The sequence below is a fragment of the Protopterus annectens genome, chromosome 6.part0, assembly GCF_019279795.1.
Source record: "Protopterus annectens isolate FY-2018-M chromosome 6.part0, PAN1.0, whole genome shotgun sequence".
NCBI classification, from domain to species: Eukaryota; Metazoa; Chordata; order Ceratodontiformes; family Protopteridae; genus Protopterus; species Protopterus annectens.
In genome coordinates, this window is record NC_056737.1 from 944738675 (window position 1) to 944759592 (window position 20918).

The 20918-nt window shown below is 37.7% G+C and overlaps 1 protein-coding gene across 2 annotated transcripts in view; it reads right to left on the bottom strand.

Moving 5' to 3' along the window:
* Window positions 1–20918, bottom strand: part of LOC122804626 (alpha-1-antitrypsin-like) — a 161950-nt gene that overhangs the window by 43739 nt on the left and 97293 nt on the right. For both annotated transcript variants that reach the window (XM_044074598.1, XM_044074597.1), the window contains exon 4: window positions 13595–13865. In XM_044074598.1, the coding sequence (XP_043930533.1) occupies window positions 13595–13865 (271 nt within the window). The remainder of the gene's footprint in view (window positions 1–13594; window positions 13866–20918) is intronic.

Sequence of the window (20918 nt, forward strand, 5' to 3'; positions counted from 1 at the left end):
TGCTCCGCCTACAAGGGAATGTGGCAGTGGGTGTATTGCTCCATTCCACCCCCCCCAGGATTGGCATACTCACCCCCCCCCCACTGAGTGATCTAGTGACTAATTAAACATAAGCACCTGAGTTGTAGTCAGGACTTTAGTCCTCTATGGCAACATGTAATGAGCAGTGCGGCTTCTTTCTTTCTTTCTTTCTGAAGCATACTTCAGTATTCAATCTAAAATAATTAGTGTTGGTAATAACATATACAAGGCACCATATTGAAAGGTATACGAACCATCCTGACATAAAACAAATGCTGCACAACAGGACTGTACTTACCAATTTTCTTAATATTTGTGCAATTTCGTCTAAGTCTAATGTTGAGCTTCCTTTTTGTTTCTCCTATTACATATTCCTTCCCAAACAAAAATAACAGCATATAGACTACGCCTTTGAATCACATAATTGTTGCTGAAGAAATGCAGCTGCGCCATTAACTGACATTTTTCTCAGTAGTTAAAAAGCTACACATAGTAGTCAAAGAAATAGCAGTTCTATCACTACCCATAGGTTTCAAAAAATAGCTGTGGATGAACATGTTTTTCAGCCTAGACTTTTCTGAAAAGAATATAACAAAGTGAATGGGAATAATTGTGTACAGAATATGATCTTGTGATATCTGCTAATATTAGCTGGTGACAGGTAGCAGCTGCTCTGAAAGACCTAATACTCTTTCATAAGACTGCAGAGGTATTCAGAAATAATGTTACTGAAATAACCCAATGACCACTTATGCAGAGGTAGGTGGTGACTCAGAAAGACAACTAGCATGACTGCACTATAAGGAAAATAGTGCAATATTCATGCTATGCAAATCGAAGTATAGTAATATTCAAATGACTGCAGTTATACAACTGGCACTCGTTATGTATGCAAAGGATAAAATCAATATGCTGGAGTGATTCACAGACATACACATTTAGTGCAAGGACCCATGACAGGCCTCTATACTGAATGATGATTTCTTGGTCTAGAGGTTTCACCTGTACTGTCAGGCCAGGAGTAGCAGCATCCTTGGCTGAGAAGCAAGCGTTAGCAGCTACCTGGGAGCCAGTGCTAAAAATGATGTGTGCTGTTGTCCTCTGGGGTGAATCACAGAAATACCATCACCTTCATGACCAGGATGTTGTTGACTTTTAATGTCTGGTAAGAGACACACACATGGAATCAAAATGGATACATGCACCATCTATCCTAATGAGCAAAAAGGTTTGTATAGAATTATCCATTCTTGTTATGGGTCCAGCATCTGAAAAAGGACACATTAGGAGCTTCACAATCGTCAGTCTTGCAGATCCTACACCAGTTCCTAACCTGATACTGCAGCATGTGGAGAAGCATGTATGATTTTCACATACAGCAAAGATGAAAACAAACAATCTGTCAGCACTATGCAGAATTTGCCAATGTATCTCATTTCCCTGAGGTTCTGGCACCATTGATTGAATCTATATTACAATCAAGGCCTCACCTGATCCACATGGTGGTATATCCACCATGAGGGCTTCTATTCTATCAACTTCAAGGTGATGTGTGTAATGCATAGAGTACTATATACAGTGGGTCTATACCATCCTGGCAACTCCCATGATTTATACATTTGGTATACATGCAATATCGACCAGCATTTCTTGTGAAGGTTAGATCCGTCAATGTCATCTACTTGGTAGGTTCACACATTGCCAGATACAATGACAGGGTATGCTGTTGTCATTGATGTAGACAGTAGACCACTCATAATGGTGACTACTGTTGTTTGTTGCACAGGATGCAGTATTTGCCCTGGAAATATGGTGCATGACCCCCATATGAAACATATAGATTATGGCAGAGATGGCATACAAAACTGTTTTTTTTTTGTTCAAGTAATTTTATTAATTTTTTTCAAGCAAAGTAATAATAAACTTTTACATTTCAATCAAGAATAAATTATAATGAACTATTTACAAATGTAAAAATGGCCTTAAACCAAGTATGCAATAAGCAAAAGAGGAAAAAAAATAAAAGGGAAAAAACAAATTGAAATACACAAAGAGAAAGTTACACACTATTAGAAAGAGTCATTTTACTTCTTCATCACATAAGGAAGTAAATTTAAGTCTGTTTTAACAGTCTCAATAAGGGAGAGAACTTTCTCCCAAGGATTATTAAGCCATTTCCTAGGAAAGATTCTCATTTCCTTTACTCTGATATCCAGCTGTGCTACATCTTTCAGTAGGATTAAAAAATCATCGAAGGCTGGAGTGGAGGATGTCTTCCATTTCCTTGTGATACATTTCTTTGAAACTGACATTATAGTCCAAAGTAGATAAATGTCTTCGTTTTTTGAAACAACAGCTTCATTTATATTCAGAAAAATTTGTGACTTTGACAAAATAAAGGAATCTGTAAAAATGACTTGCAAAAAATCAACAATATCTTCCCAGAATTTCTTGATATGAGTACATTCATACATAATATGAAACCAATCAGCATTACATTTTGAGGAACATCTCCAGCAAGTTATCTCATTAGAATTGGAGAATCTAGCAATTTTGTTGGGTGTATAGAAAGCTCTATGCAAAAGTTTCCATGAAAAAAAAATTCCAAATTTGTATATTGGAGGTTAATTTAATAGAATATAATAAGCTGGATTTATTCTCATTTGATAACAATAATGGATATTCTTTAGTGAAAAAGTTCCAGAACTTCTGATTAGGAATGGCCTTGTAATTTATAATAATTTTATAAAGATTCGAGGTTATATTTGTCCAATTAAAGTCCCTGTAAATTACTTCATGTAAAAAATATATGAGTTTAGGAACGGAAGCAAAGGAAGAACTTTTTATTGTTCTGCATAAATCTTGTGCATAGGGAAGTAAACCAATCAGAATTTCATAAGTCAAATTTATTAATTAATTGCCTTGCATCCATGACTATTAAGCTTTCCATACATTAGAACCAGCAAGTAAAACTTTTTGCTTCTCAAGAATTAAGAGTATTTGAAGGAATGTTATTGAAGAAATGTTTTGTAATCTTAAAGGGAATTAATAGCTGTAACCATAGTTCAATACCAATGTTATTATTTACAAAACTCCAGAAAATATTGTAAATATAATTTTATATAATTTATATAGTTTAGATTGGTGGGTTTAGTAGAATTGTATTGCAAGTTAACACAGGTAATATGCCAGCGTTTATTTGTATGTTCATTTAATCGTAAGTTTTTTGTTAATTCCCTTTCATTTAGGAATATAGTAGTATGTAAGGTCTTCCATGCAGAAGAATATTTTGGATCAAACCAATTTATTACTGTTTTGAAAGTAGAAGCTTTAATATAAGATTCTAAATCAGGGAAGTTAATTCCTCCCATTTCTCAAGGTCTGATATGATTTAACAAAGCTATTCTATTCTTTTTTGGGTACCAAAGAAAATTTATAAAGATCTTATTTAATTCTTTTAAAAACTTTTTGCTGGGGGTTATAGGGATAGCTAATGCAATGTAACTTACCTTTGGAAGTAAAACCATCTTTATTAGCTGTAATCTGCCTTCAAATGTTAAATACAATTTATTTAATTGCCCAACTAGTAATTTTATGGTATTCACAATATTATTATAGTTGGTAGATAAAGTTAAATCTAAGTTTTCACATAAAATAATCCCCAGATATTTTAGTGAGGTGACCTGTTTCCCAATTATTTGGTTTATGCTGATATTAGACTTGTTTATTTTATTTAACAATATATGATTTGATTTAGAACTATTGACTTTTAAACATTAGATATGATAGAACTTTTCAACTAGTAAGTTTAATTCATGAAGCGATTCTTCTGAATTAACTAGGGTGAGTAGTATATCGTCTGCAAAGAGTATTATTTCATGCAAAACTGTCTTGACAGACATGGAACATGTTGAACATGTTTTCAGACTCCTGAAGGCATGCCTCCTCTGCTTGGACGCATCTGGTGGCACACTGCAGTACGCATCTCTGACCTGTGATCAGTTATTTCTGATGAGTGCCATGCTACACAATATAACAGAACATAAGCAGCTGCAGCTAGGGAACATCACAATACTGCATGACAGTCCTGCTAAACTGCAGAAGAGGAGACAAGAGCAGAGCTATTGGAAGAACCAGCAGTAGCAGGTCCTCATGAAAGGCATAGGTGAGTATAACATGTTGCAGCACTAGGACATAGATAGCATCTGGTCAAAGATTATAGATCATGACAGGAAGAACACTGAATAAATGGTTGCATACATTAACACACCATGGCTATGCATTGCAGTGCATTTACTGGCCACACTGTGCATCACATATTACCTTACTCACCCAGGTCATTAGGGTGCAGTCATCATTTACACATACGGAGTACGGCATAGTGACAGGTGTTAGCAATCTAACATATGTATGAAGGTCAGAGGACATTGATGTGCTAGCCACATAGGCAGGTTACAGGCTAGAAGGAAATAGGGATTACATCCTCCATTGCCAGGGTGAAGTTTCTTTGTTGTAAATATTTGCCAGTTGTACTATGTGACCCTGCACTGCTAGGGCTGGATGCATTCTTTTAGAGGGATGGTCTAGCACTTTGGTCAAGTGTGCAGGAGCTCTGTTATGCCTGCTCATGTTGGGATGGTGTCAGTGACTTCAAGAGTGGCTATGGCTATGGTTGGAAATGGCACTTGAATATTCAACAGGGAATAGAGACTGTGTGCAACTGTGGGAATCAGAAGAGTTGGCCTAGTGAGGTATCTCTATACTGGAGTCAGATGAGCAACAGCCATGAGAATTTACTTTATGATTTTAGTGGCCTTGCTGGGTTACAGTGCAGGAAATCCAGAGCTGATATTGAAGACTGGCCTACCTCTCCTCAATTACCTCTTTAGAGCAGTAATTGGCTAATCTAATTGCCTGTGCTAGTCCCATTAACTTGCATGCCTCACCCCCCACAGTAAAAAGCAAAAAAAAAAAAAAGTGTATGCTTACTGCAGGATTGCCTTCTTATAATAAATCAGCTACACCACCAAAAATCCCTGCCCCCATCTCTCAACTAAAGAACAAAAAAAAAAGTATTTGGATTATTATAGGAAGCTGACTGGTTTCTTACACTAAATCTGCCAGTCGTGCACCTTAAATTTTGCACCTGGAGTAATACTCCCATTGTTCCACCCTTGCTACACTACTGTACCTCTTTTTCAAATGATGTCTACATGCCATCCAGGGTTAGTGTTATCTAAATGAACTATTTGCTTGTTGCCACCATCATCAGGTGCATATGACCTACTGGGCTTAGCCATGTTCTAACCCATATGACCTACTGACCTCAGCCATGTTCTGACCCATATGACCAAGTGACCTTGGGCATGTCCTGATCTGCTATTCTGAACCCACACGAGGAAGCTGAAAAAGCATCATGGTAATATATAACTGCGTCAATCCTAGGACATATGCCTCGCATCTCGAAATAGTGACTCACAAACTGGTATTATGTAAATATAATATGGGCATATACATACCTTACAGTGCAGGCTTTCCCAATTACAGCTCCAATATACCCCTAAAGAATGGATATGCATAGGTGTTCTGCTGAATACCCCTTTCACATACTTGCAGTTGATGTACACCATAAAATACAAAAGCTAGTACAGGTGTTTACTAGGCTAACAACCACAAGGGCCTTTTTAAGCCTAGCCATATATCCCAAATCTCTGACAAGTTCTGGAACCCTCGATAAGTGTAAGTAGGGGCTTGGGAGATGAAACCTTTACAAGTAGGGGCCTGGGACTGGGAGATGAACCATTTACAGGCTGCCAGTGTCCATTAGAGGCATAGGTCTCAAACCAGAGAGGAATTTCCTGTTCCTCATCCAATTGTCCATGTAACGCTTATTTATTTATTTATATTTGTTGATCGGGAGTGTCTGACTGGACGTAGGTCCATTTTCAGCAGAGGCCCGGGGAGAAAAGCTCCACAGTTAAAATAAACATTCAGTAGTTACATTGTATTACATAGCGATTAACAATTTACATAGCAATTACTTACAACATATTTACAGATGAAGAACACAGTACATCAGTAGACAACTAGAATCTTTATCTGTGAAGTACATACCAGACATTAACAAATGTTACAATAAGAAGTTCCTGCTGTATAATAAGTACTAGGCTTATGAGAATCTGAGCTTGCAATAATCAAGGTAGTTAGTGGAGTGGAAAGAAAGGTAGTGGTTGGATGGGGTGGATGATATTAGAGTGGGAGTTGCATGGGCATAGCCACATGAATTGGGTTGGGGAGGAGCTCTACTTCACGTGGATGGGGAATCTGTTCCAGAGAAGGGGTAGTCTCTGGAATACATACCTGTCTCTCTAGCAGGTCCTATTTATATCACAGTCAAGGTTTAAGTCTTAAGAATGGGTAAATCTGATGCTGTTTGTTTTGTAGATATGCAGGAGCTCCATCAGTGTGGGGTCTGAAAATGCCCTATATGCCAGGCATAGATCTGCCCTCAATAGTCTGTAGGAGACAGAATACAGGGATAGGGCCTTGAGGCGGTCTGCACAGGACATGTTACTTATGCCCTATATTCTTTTTAGTAAGGAACTTCTGTGGACATTCCAGTTTGTTTGATATGCTTGGTTAGGTACATACCAAAGGGGGCATTGTACTCAATGATAGGTCTGATGAATGCCAAATACAGTGTAACAATGACTTCCTTGGAGCTAGATAACATACCTTTGTTTATAAGTTGCACAGCATAGAATGATTTCGTTTCTACTGTACACATGTGATGGTCAAAGGCTATATTAGTGTCTATATGTGTTCTCAAGTCCCTAACTACAGGGTCAGCTCTTAGGGCTATGTTGTCAATATGATAGTTACCAGGAGTGGATGACTTCCCACAGGATACTATTATGCATTTTTTGGCATTTAGTTTTAGTTCAGGGCTCTAACATCAGTTGTTTGTCTGTGCCAGCCCTTCATGGTGAACATTTGTGTCAATGTGGGATACAGTGATAGCTCCTAATTTGCAACAATCTGCAAATTTAGTCAGCCAGAGGCCATTGACATTTGCCTTAACTTCAGAGAAGTAAATGCCAAAAAGGAGCAGTCCCAGGACTGATCACCGAGGGACTCTGCTTGTGACTTGCCTCTTTGTAGAGGTAGACTCCCAATTCTAACATCCCAGAGTGATATATAAGACATTCCAGCAGTCATCAGCAGCCCAGCTTCCACATTCAAGCCACTGTCAGGTATTAGGGTTCAGTCACTTGCCCCAGCATAGATACCAGGTACTCCACCGTCCTCTGTGAGCTGCTTCTGTCTTGGTGGTCCACATTTTGCGGAGGGTCAATCATGTCTGATTCTTTTTGACTTGGCATGCAGTATAATACTAATGACTATGTGATGCATTTATTCTAGTGTCTAATCAGCACTGATGTCCTTGTCTCAGAAAGCTTTTTCCATTTTACCCTTTTCCCAGGATGTGGATGCCATGTATGTGTAAGGTCTATAATAACACCTCTGTCTCCTAGGTGATACACGTTTTCATCCTTTACCATTTTCTTTGGCCCATGAGTGTGTGTGTGTGTGTGTGTGCGTGTGTGTGTGTATGAGGAGTACAAGAGTATCCTTGGCAGACTCCTGTTTCACCACTATCCACCTCCCTTAATTAGCCACCATTCCACCATCCCATAAAATCAGCAGTGGACATGTTGCTACTGCCCACCTTCTTGCAACTCTGTGCTAAAGGTCACTGGTGCCATACACATCTTTTATCTCTCACATCCCCTTTTACACATGGCCATGCTGTGACTTATGTAGAGAAGCCACTATTTCCCCTGTAGCGTGTCTTGTAATCTGTGTGCATAGATCACAGAGTAGCATCCCCACAGGTCAGTTACTTCTCATGCCTTATGTTATGTTCTCTGTCACTACAAGCCACCACTCCCAGATGGATAATACCCTATCCAACAAGTGTGCTCTTTGCTATGGAAAATCTACTGCTTCCTGTCTATCCCAGTACCTCAGGTGTGCAGTGCAATGCTGAGACACATTACAATTTGTCTTATTTTCTTTCACTAGGACTATTTTACAAAGCAAAATCTTCCCCACTAAATTCCTATTCCTGATTTGCTTTCTCCATAGTATAGTGACTGCATTTTTTTATAGCACTACAACTGGTCCTGTAGTGATTATGAGTTAACTTACTATGAGCATCTCTGAATCGCTGTCATAATAGTTTCCACTATCACACTCAGGCAGCATAAACTGTTACTGGGCTAATACATCTACTGCATACTGTGCATACTGAGCATATGCATGGACAATACAAAGCTTTTAGAGCTGTCGCTCTGTATAAATAATATTTTCCATAGCTTACTATTGTGGCCCAGTATTGAAAATCAGATGGTATCTATCCATAACATATGACTGCATGCATGAGGCTACTATTTTGCTCCTCATTCTGGCCTATTCAGTGGCCTTGCCTTCTTCAGGTGCTTCTTTCAGCAGCTATTTTGTCTGCTGAATTTAAGAATGTAAGATTTTTTTGTGTCTCTTGCAAAGGGACTATTAGGAACTTCTGCTGGACCATTATTGAGGTGTCTTATGCAAAACTGATGCATGGCACAAGTGTTTTAAGGGTGTGAGTGATGACACTGGTAAATTCTGCTCTGACATGCAGTGCAGACATTGTGTGGAAGCACCACTGTGGCCTGCTTCATAAGTGAGGTGCCAAGAATAAGGAAAGTGAGACATTGTTTTATAGTAAGCACTATATAAAGGTTTCTCTATTGTCTTTTCTGTCTATTGTCTGTCTGTTACATTGTCTTCTGCTGGCAGGGGCATGTTGTACTGAATAGTCTCAGTTTTCTTTTATAGCACCCAAAGAGATCATCTTCAACAGAGAGGCCTGTCTCAAGTAGTCTGACAGGTTGCCCATGCATCAGAGCACATATATGCCATATCTACTCTGTACAGTAGAAACTCTAATTGTCATACACATGTACTAATGTGTTGTGTTTTTTTTTCTTGCTCTTTTTGACTCCTCCTTCTTCAGATTCAGCCATATTGCCATTTTGGTCTTTGCCAGCTAATGTATCTGGTGCTGAGTCACTGGCAGTAATCAGGACTATGTCTCAATGGGATGAAAGTCATCCTGCTGAAAATGGCTTGGGGGACTTACTGGTGGTTGCCATGGCTCCTTGTCAACTACGTGGTGAAGGCTCTTCATCTCAGAATCCTCTGACGGTGTCCATTTTAGCCATCCACCCAGCATGAGGTGTAGCAGCTAATCATGTCCAAGGTATGCCAATAACTGGATTCCCACTTAAGGATTGTGTAGTACCTGTTGGTGTGGCTGATAGAGTTACATGACTGATGGGTCTTAACCATCATGCCATCAGAGCAAAGTCTGCTCATGATGCCAGGCCTGAAGGTGAAGTATGTAAAACTACAAACAAAAGAAAACAAAACCAGAATGAACACAACTAGGAACCACTCACTAAAAAAAGTAAATAAAATAGCACTTTATTGTCTCTAGCACCTTGGCTATGAAACAGCCTTTAAGGAGTACTAAAATGTATACATATAAAAACATTTAAATAGACTCAACAATAAAACAATTATCCAAGAAAAAAATCAATTGTATTAACAACCTCCAGGTGTGAAAGTGAATTATATCTGGGGAGGCTTCTCTGAACAGTAAGATAGTCCCACTGTACCATGCCCAAGTTCTCATCATAGTGCTGCCTTTCCTTATGTATTACCCTCTATATCCTGTAATCTAGTCCTCCCCATCATTGGTTACCCCCTCCACTGGTCTGTGTTGCAACATTGTTGTCCATCCTTTTACATTCATGATACACCTGTCTGTCCCATCATCCTTCTCTCTTTCCGCTTACCTTCCCACAAAAACCTCTTTGTTATTGTCTCCATCTGCACTTCTTCTTCAAAAAAGTAAAATGGGCACTTATCTCACAAAAATCCCATGTTCCACCACTTACCTTGCTTCAGATTATCCTTGTGTCTGTTTTCCTTAGCTTGTTCTTGCCCCTTTACAACCTTTTCTCTCCCCTCACCTCTTTATTTATATGATGAAATGTGTATCTTGCTGTGCTGGTGTCCTGTGGTCTGTTCGCAGTGTCAGTGTAACAGCTACAAGGTTCTTTGTTGCAGATGTGAACATGCAAAGCCTTGAGCATATCACCTTATTGCACTTCTCAAGCTGGTCAAGTGTCCATTTGTAGTGTAGCCACTTTGCTACAGCTTAGAAGTGAGACTACAGCCAGTAACATGGCTGCTCTAGTTTGCAGTGCAGCCCTTTACCCAGAATGCCAGAACTGTGCTGATCCTATAGCATATACATAAGCAGCACTGGGCACTATGATGCCTTTGACATTTAGTGCTCCTGATGGCACTCTGATTTTTTTTAATACCCCCCCAAGTTAATTGTAATAAAACTGCCACAAATGAAAAAAAAGTCTGAAATTTTGTGATTACGCTTAAGTCTGACCCTGATTGTGCACTTTCAAGAATGTGAAATGTAGACTTGAATAAACTGACATTTAATTTTCTTATTGGTAAAATGGAAAAAGATGGAAGCATACTTGTACAAAAATGATCTTCAGGACCTGTTGATTTGCCTGGCAGCCAGTTCATATAAGTGTTCAAAGTTCCCATTTCTGTAGAATTTCCTTAGAATGGGCTTCCTGATTTTTCTTGAGTATAAGGGAGTGGTGATAGCCATATACATTTTATTTAAAGCCATGTATAAAGAGAAACCTTAGGAAAAAGCAATGTGTCAGGCAGCTGATTCACATGAGTGTTCAAAGTCTACAGCTCTGCGGAGTTTCCTTGCAATGATGTTTTTTTTTTTTTTGCATCACTTAGTTCTGTGAAAGGAGAGACAGAGAGAGAGAGTTGAGACATTTGAATGGAAGGAATGGCTCAAATAAAGCTTGTGGAATGGCAGAATTTATTAGCACATTAAGGACAATAAATTCTTAATTCTACATTAGCAGAAGTTGGACAGACGTCCTGTTCGATTCTCAGCTAGAGCGCTTCTGTGTGGAGACATGCATGAATGGGCGTACCTTCGTTGAAGGTTGTGCGTCTGGGCTGGCAACTCAGCATGTAAAATTCTACTGCCAATCATTAGCAGACCAGAGTTTCGCTGTGGCGACCCCTAACTGGGAAAATCCGAAAGAGACAACATTAGCAGAAGTTGGACAGCAGCTGCAGTGATATTATTAGTTTGTTTCATTTTCACCAAGTGCACAGAGATACATAGTCTACAATGCTGAGCTTTCCTGTGTCTCAGCATTACCTTTTATTATTTATTTTATTTTACATTTGTTAACCGGGAGTGTCCAACTGGATATATGTCCATTTTCAGTGGAGGCCCAGGGGGAAAAGCTCCAGAGCAGTAAAATCATTAACAAAAAAAAGACATGTTAACCAAATGGTTCATTAAACAATATATAGAGTGCACAATCTTTATACTTCATATAGAAGTACAGTACATATAAGATAGTGAGTTAACCAAAGAGTGTATTTGCCAACATTCACAGGCTACATTAATATATACATGTTATAGAGGTGTTTAACAGCAAGTATAGCAAGAAGATAGAGTAGATAACTTCCATAACTCATTTCTACACATGAGAGACATGCTATGTCCTTTAGGTTTCTTTACAGTGTTCAGTAATACTATTACTGCATGCATACATTACAAAATCAGTAGATAAGCTGTTACTCTAGTTGCTGGAAACAGAGACATATGAGTTACTATTCAGGGGCAGTACAGGTACATAATCTGTGATTCAGGAAGTTTGTTTTGAGTAGTTTTTTGAAATGGGTGGTGGAGTTATTTATTATGTGGGCTGGAAGGGAGTTCCAGATTTTAGAGATTAAGTGGCTATAAACAGATCTACCTGCCTCATTTTTAAAGTTTGTTACCTTAAGGAGGTGCTGGGTACTAGATCTCAGGATCTGGTAGTGGTGTAAGGCTGGAGTAGTTGCTGCAGGGCTGGTGTGTTGCCTGGATGACATAGTACTTTGTAAGCACGTGCTAGTTGGCTGACTTGAAGGGTCAGGGGGAGTTCTAGCCAGTTGAGTTTTTTGAGGCTTTCATAATGGTGGGTTCTAGAAGGAGATCCTGTGGCAAATTTGGTTATTTTATTGTAGTAGCTATCTAGTTTGTTGAGCTCAGTTTTCCAGATATTGGTAAGCACGGGGGAGGCGTAAAGTGGGGTCGATAGGAGGTGTGTCCTGGCTGTGGTAACCTTAGAGTGACTGGTGAAAAACTGTTGCAATAGAGTAGGCCCATTTTTCTGTGAACTCTTTTAATGGTCTGGGAGATATGAATGTCAAATTTAAGGCTATTGTCAATTTTGAGGCCTAGAAGTTTGGCGTGACTGCTGGGTGTGATTATTCTTTGGAATGGGAGGGGAGCTTGTCTTGAGTTTGGAGAAACATGGTGTGCATGTAGAGGGACTCTCATTTTGCGAATCTTAATTCTTCTTCTTAGCTTTACTTAACCACAAGAACCCCATGAGGCAAGGTTTAAGATTTTGTGAAGCTACCATCCTACTACTTGCGCAAGGGAAGAGGGTGATGAGGCAGTAATGTAAACTTAAAAACACTTGACAAATTAAAAAGGAGTGGAAGAGGTAGTTACAGAAACTATACAAATTGTGATTCAGATAAGATGATAGAAATAATAAATAAAAACATAAAATAATAAATAAAGGACATTAGTGAGTGAAACCAGAAGTTCAAATTTCAGTCTTTATATCTGTGCTCTGTATGCCACAGTTTAAAGAACACCGATAATGGTTGTGAGTGTAATTAAATCTATTTTGTAGGAATAAATAATGGTTCTATGCTGTTTTATCAGTGTTTCAAATGTTAAACTACACATATGATCAACATTCTGAAATGATGAACACTGGGTAGCGCATAGATAATGTTTTTACTGAGATTGTAGTACAGTGGAGATCTGGAAATTTGTCCTTTTCCCCACTGCAGTGTGATCTAGAAGTTGGTATATGTAATTAGCTGGTGTGTGGAGGGTGCAGCAAGGCTTGCAGCCTGCAAAACCACAGTGTTTTTGTTAAGTTTTCAACACTTCAGAAAGTCGATCATATTGTCTTGACCACATGCGGTTTTCTAATACATTGAAAACATACACCATTATGAAATGAATGAAGTCTTACTTTTGTAACCTCTGAAGCCTAAGACAATCATTGTTGCAGTGCATAACCTGTTCAAGTTATCTGGTTTTAATGAAATCACTCAGCGCTATTTATTTAACCAGATATTGTTATAAGAGATACCTGCTTTGTTAAAAATCTCAGTTTTGTCTCACAGCTGCTGCAAATGCATGGCATAAACTGCACTGCAACACCTCTATCACATTACAAACACTGGTGAATTTTTAATATAAAACAATATTCTGGCACACCATGTTTTGTGTTAATAAATGTTCAGTGCTTGCAGTTTTTAATAATGCAAATAATATGTTTATGAACCATCAGAACAACAATATAAATCAAAGCTTTTGAATCACCTATGGATTGTTGAATGATGCCACTTTAGTACTGTTTCAAAGGACAACGACTCGACCACATCTTCCATCTTACCAGCATCAGGCAGAATCAGAAACAAAGAAGCTGCTCCCTTATAAGGTAATTCTAGGAAAGTGCAACCGACATGTGAATCTTGGAATACCTTGTATACACCAGGCCTGTACATCATCGGCACTTTGACAGTAGTATCCGCATCAATAAAAAAATCCTCTTCTTTTGTGTTTTTAGGATTAAATGGTTTTTCCCATGTACCTGGAATAAATGTGTGGCAGGTCAAAAAAAGCATTCTTTTAGTTTTGTGGCAGCATCCACCAAAAAGTACTGTTCTTGTATTTTAAAGGTGATTCCAGTTGGCAGTATTTGATTTATGCATTTTATTTTACAAGTTGTGTGTGTGTGTGTGTGTGTGTGTGTGTGTGTGTGTGTGTGTGTGTGTGTGTGTGTGTGTGTATATGTGTGTTGTGTGTGTGTGTGTGTGTGTGTGTGTGTGTGTGTGTGTGTGTGTGTATATGTGTGTTGCGTGTGTTGCATGTGTGTGTGTGTGTCTATATGCATGTACACATGATTTCTATAGTGCTCATATTTTGAAAGTGGCAGCCTTTTATAACATTGGTTATTCTATTACAAAAAAGTATAGTATGTATCGAAACTGCAGTCTTGTATAGTGTCAAAGTGTGCAGTTTGACAATCTACAGTAAAATGGATATTCACAGTTGAATCTACATAAATGATTACTTCATTGTCTAATCTATGAATTAGCAAATTGTCTGCTTAGGCAGTCAAAGAACATGAAAATCTAAGTCCTAGTATGTAGAAGGAACAGACTTTATACAAAACAGCATGCATAATCCATGATCTGTAACTAGAGCTGAGAACTTTGCATTTACCTGAGACAGATCAATTTTCTGAAGGTTGGTACAATCACTGAAGTGGTTATTTTAATGCTTGTGTGCTTTTTTCATTGCAAGGAGGGCTCATAAAGTTGCTGCACCAGTATTTAATATCTTACACTGTGCTTGCAGCTTTTAACTATGTAGACCATTTCCGAATGGACCATATTGTGTTCTATCAGTCAACTTTCCAAGTACTGTGACTTGGAGGAGCAATAGTAAAGGAAGGTAAGGGAATTCCAGCTTTTGTCTGACTTTCACAACTTGCGCAGTCAGAGCAACAACTTTACAATACTTACTTTAATAGAAAGTTGAATATAGTTAGTGTGATTTTTCTTATAACTGATTTAAATTCTCTTTGAATTCTGTGGTAACTGATTTTGATTATTCTTATATTTTAGAATTCATTATTCATTTACAGCTGAATATCAATTCCTTAAATGAGTATGTCTTTAATGATTTGCTAAAGCACACATATCTTGTAAAGTGTACTAAATAATATGTATATTTAAAGGTAACACCAGATAACACTGATGTTCTATAGTCCTCCTGTCAAAAGCTGGATGATTTGCTTATCATTATTAGCAGTAAATCTTGACTTACTGTTTATGGTTGCACGTGTGCAATTATAAAAGCTTGGAGAACTGTTGTTACATATATTATTGACTAGGCTGATGCAATAAATAATGCTAGGGAAAGAGCAAATAGAATACATTTAGGAAATGAAGTTCCGATTGTCTGTAAAGATCACTCAACCACTATTAAACAAGATAATACCACTGACAACTTTGGAATTCTGGATACAAGTATTCAGGAATCTGAGGATTCAAAGCATATAGAGGAAAATTAAAAAAAAAACTGAAAGAAAAGAAGTTTACAACAGATAACAAGGAAGAAAAAGAAACTGATAAATGCCTCTAAAGCAAAGAGAATATATAATAAAAAGGACACTGCTTTGTTATGTAATACACAGACTACAGGGAATGGTAACATCTTTCTATCAGAAAACCTTCAGTCTACAGAAAAAGGGATAATTTTTTTTCAAAAAGAGAAAAAAAAGGCAAAGGGCAGGTGAAAAGGAAAAAAATTCAATACTGAATGTGGAATGATGTGAGAACATTACTATAAGAAAAAAAAAAGAGTAGAAAAGCAGATATTGACAACAATGCTTAAGATGTTGATATACAGAGCCAGCTGGGTGAGAATTGTATGTTGCAAATTTAATAAGCAGTGAAAACAGTGGGATTAATAATACTAATGGTGATGAAGATCATGACTTTGTAGCAACTGATAGAGGATATCATTCAATTAGAAGTTGAAGATTCTTCAGATCTGGTCAGAAAAGATAATCTTGTTATTGGAGATTCAATTATTAGAGGAACTGATACCTACATTTGCAGAGAAGATAATGCACATCAAATAGTGTTATATTTGCCAGGAGCAAAAATAGAGAATGTGAGATAAGCCTTAAAATGCATTAATAAAGGAAGCACAGATCTGTTTTTATTTATGTCAGTGTAAATTATCTCATCTGCAAGGACTTTCTGACTGTTAGGAGGGAACTTGCAGTCCTCTTAGATATCATAGCTTGTACAGGTGTTAGGATGCATTTTTCACAAAAAACACATAAAAAGGAGAGTTAGGTCTCCATGAATGAAGAGATTGTTTTTGGTAAATACCTACATGAAAATAATGTCCCATTTAAAAAAAATAGAAACGTGTAGAGCATCTAAGCCACATTTTGGGCACATTATTGTTCATACAGGATGGTGTGCACTTGTCAAAATCAGGGAGGAGAATTTTTGCAGCAAGTAAAGGCCACGCTCTCCAAAGCCAAGAACACAGCATCCATGGGACCAGACAACATCCCAGGCTGCATTCTGCACGAACTACAGAATGAACTGGCCACTTAAGCACCATGTTCAATCATAGCCTCACTTCAGGCTTTGTGCCTACTGAATGGTGCACAGCAATAGTTATCCCACTCCACAAAGGGGTTGCCACCATAGACCTCGGGAACTACCGCCCCATTAACCTGACGAGCCTGGTCTGCATGGCCATGGAACATATCACCTTGGAGCTTATAAACAAAGACATAGGTAACCTCCAAACTCTGGACCCCACTCAGTTTGAGTTTGTAAAAGGTAGATCATGTCTCCTAAACCTGATTGACTTTTTTGAAGCAGTCACCAGAGCCGTAGAGAAGGGTAAGGGGGTGCACACAGCCTATCTTGACCTCGCCAAGGCTTTCAACACCACCCCCCACTCTGGAATTATAGATAAACTCACTAAACTTGGCATAAATCCCTATGTCATAAGATGGGTGGCCAACTGGCTCACTGACAGAACCCACACAATGAAAGTAGCTGACGACTAATCGACTTCAGACCAGTGACAAGTGGAGTACCACAGGGCTCAGTCCTGGGTCCTCTCCTGTTTGGCATTTACTTTTCAGAAGTCCAGGCTATCATGGCAGGTCTTTGGCTAATGCAGTTCACAGGCAACTGTAAACTAGGAGCCATAATAGAATCACCTAATGATGTGGACATTCTACAAAGGGGCCTCACTGAGACTGATGCTTGGTGTCAAAGTTATGGCCTCGAGCTCAATGCCAAGAAGTGCATTGTCATCCCCTTTGAGAAAAACACTGTACCCATGAACTACCACATAGGCGGTATACTACTAAACACCGAAAGTGTGATAAGAGACCTTGGGACACAGGTGGACAGTGGTCTCTCCTTTGATAATCACATTGCCACAGTAGTCAGGAAATACTTCTATGCGGCACACCTCATCACAAAGGGGTTATCCTCTAGAAGAAAAGAGGTCATTGTTCCTCTCTACTCATCCCTCATCAGACCCATTATAGAGTACAATGCCCCATTTGGCATGTACCTTGCAAGACATCTACAACAACTGGAAAGGATTCAGAAATACCTCACTAAGAGGATTACTGGCCTCAAACAGATGCCATATGCAGACTGTCTCAAAAAACTCCAGCTCTACTCCATCGCATATCACCTACTCAGAGGTGACCTCTCCCTAACATACAAAGCCATGTCAAACCCAGATCTGTTGGACATGCTACACTTAAAGAAATCCCAATCTCTCTGAGCCACATGATCCGGGGACCTAAACCTTGTCACCACAATAAACAGAACATGCTGGTGGGATAGATTCCTGTCCCAGAGACTTCCCATGCTCTGGAACAGACTACCCATTCATGTCAAACAAAGCTCTTCATTAGCTCTCTTTAAGAAAAATCTTGACAATTGGATAGAAAATATGAAATTCACCCTGGGGATCACTTCTGTGACTCTGCTCGACAGGGGCACAGGAAAATAATTTTCTTGGGTGGCTAAAGCCAGGGAACTTTTTCGGCTAGGCTTATATAGGCCTGGGGGCTGATAGCCTAGTACCTACCTATGAACCTATGAACTTAAATTTGAAAAACACAAGGCACGATTTTTGCCATGTAGAAAAGTTAACAGTTCACACATAGGAATATTTAATACATCTCCTATAGTTGTTAATGCAGGAATATTGATAATAAAGTTTTTTTTTTTTTTTGGAAAATTTGCTGCATTCCCACAGGACTGATGTTGTTATTTTTTGTGAAACATGGTTATTAAAGAACAATGACTGGAAACCAGTTCTGTCAGGGTAGAAGTGTTTTTACTGTAACAGACATTCTAACACAAAAATCAGGTAGTTGCGTTTTGATAGGATTAAAGATAGTTATGATATCTGTGATCATTACACTTTAAGTAATAACGTCAGTACTATAGATTACTTAACTGTGACACTAAAGACTATCCTGGAACATATAACAATTTTTGGAGTATATACAAAACCAAAGTCAAGTGCAGATGACCAAGAGGAATATGTGCATTTCTTGCATAAAACACAGAAGGGAAGAAAAATAATGGCTGCTTTCTTAAATTTACCAGAAACAGACTGAAATAATATTGATTCAACAACATTAGTATGGAAATTATTCACAACATATGTTCAGGAACAGCAATTGCTTCAGACGGTTAAAAAGCCTTCCAGGTAATGGAACATACTAGACACTGTTTGTGTTCCTAAAGAAATTGGTGTCACTTCATGTTACATTTTATCACTGCTGATATACAATAATCATGGGGTTATGAACGTTTCTTTGTTGCTAGATAACTCTGCCAAATTCAAATCCTAACCAATGCACAGAAGATTAATAATGGACTATATGGAAGTAAAACAGTCAACATGTAAAACTAATTGGAGTGAAGCATTCAGTGGAAAAACCGCAAAAGGAATGTGGAAAGGATTGAGAGTAGTTGTTTGAAGGCAAAAAATAAAAAAAATGTATTTGGATCTAGGCACGCAACATTAGGAGAATATGTTTCCATAAGACCAAGATACTGGATTAAGGTGATAGACAAAACATATAACAGATGGAAAAGAGGTTAAACTACAGCTTTAACAACTAAAATAAACAAGCTGGGCAGACAAATTAAACTTAGTGTGAGGCAAGATCAAGACAAATTTGAAGAAAATTTATATAACAACATTGAGCATAATAGGAAACCATTTTATATTTACATAAGATGTGGAAGGAGTAAAGACATACAACTTGATAAACTGTGTGTAGATTCTAAAATGTAGTTTTAGAAACAACAGATTATAAATATATTTACAAAATATTATGCAAAACAGTTTGGATCCACAAAGAGGTGATAAATTGTCCTAGTGATATCCAGATAACCTCAGATACTGAAATTAAGTTAGATTATACTGAAAAATATATGCAAACTGGATCCACACAAAGCACAGAGAAGAGACAGAATTAATAATAATAACCTAAGAACACTTCAGCAAGACCTTAAAGTACCATGCAGCACCAAGAAAACATTAATTTGCAACAAGAATGTGATATAAAAGTAAACTTGAGCAAGATGGAGTGAATACATATTTGGGAATTGATGAAGGATCAACAATAAAGCATGAACAAATGCAAATAAAACTTTGTAAGGAATACTTTAGAAGACTTAAATTAATCCTGAAAACAGCATTGACATCTAGGAACAAAATCCAAGCTATAAACCAATTTGCTCCTCCTGTCCTAACTTACAGTTTTGGATGGATAGCTGTGTGGCTTACAAATAGAACATGACAAGTATCATACAGCAATTGGACAAGTAAAATTCGAGGTTACAGTCAGGGTGTCCCACAGGACTCGGTTCTAGGCCCATACCTATTTAGATTATATCTTTCAGATCTATTTTTTTCATCTAAGGTGTTCTACTTCTGTATGCAGATTATTTGAAATTGGGTAAATTGATTTACATGTGTTACAGATAGGGCTGTTTTACAAAATAATTTGAATAAATTGACTATTTGGGCACTGGAGAATAATATGCTAATAAAGACATAAAAACTAAGCATATGAGATTTGGGAGTCATTTGGGAGACATAAATTGAAAGGAGAATATTTAATACAGCACATAGTGATTGACTTGGGTATATCGGTAGATCCAGCTTTGACTTATTCTGATCATATCAAACAATTAGTTAATAATAGTTATAAAACTAGAGGTTGTATAAAACGATTTATAAAGTCTAGGAAATCAGAAATGATGAAGTCATTGCTAGTCACACTAGACCCTAACTAGAGTATGGAATAACAATATAGAAACTTTATAAAAAAACAAGTATAAGTAAACTGGGAAGAGAACAGTGGAAATATACTAAAAGCATCCATGTTTGTGAAAATTTAAGTTATTATGAAAGATCAAAATATCTGAACCTGTACAGTGTGTCATGTAGATATTTACTCAGATACCTTATTCAGGTATATAGGGCATTTAGAGATGACTACCTCTGAGAATGTTTGGGGTTATCAAAAAGTAGTAGAGAATCATTAGGCAACCTATACAGGAGATTCTATAGTTATTAGACATGCACTAATTTGTTCTTTTAGAGAGCAGCTGATGCATGGAACAGACCAACAAATTACTTTGACACAAGCACTAGTTTAGATATTTTAAGAACAGCCTGACACTTATTAGGGGAACAACTGTTATGGCATATTGGCAGGCTAGAAGGGCATTAAAGTCCATGCTTGAAATATTTGTATGCATGTATGTAAATCCTTTCCCTTACACACCAATTGCTAAAATAAATACCAACATGCACTTGGGTTACTCTTCTAAATGTGCAATGAATTACAGTGAAAGAAAGAAAAAACTGTCAATGAATTTTGGCTTGCACTAAAACTGTTCTGGATTATTAGCTTTTAAAGATATGTGGTCAAAAATTATCACAAAAATACATTATAGAGCATTTTAGCTTTGATAGACATTTCACAATATTCATCAGGTATGTTAATAAACAAATTAAATTGGGTTTAATTGCTTCAAACAAAAAAAAATTG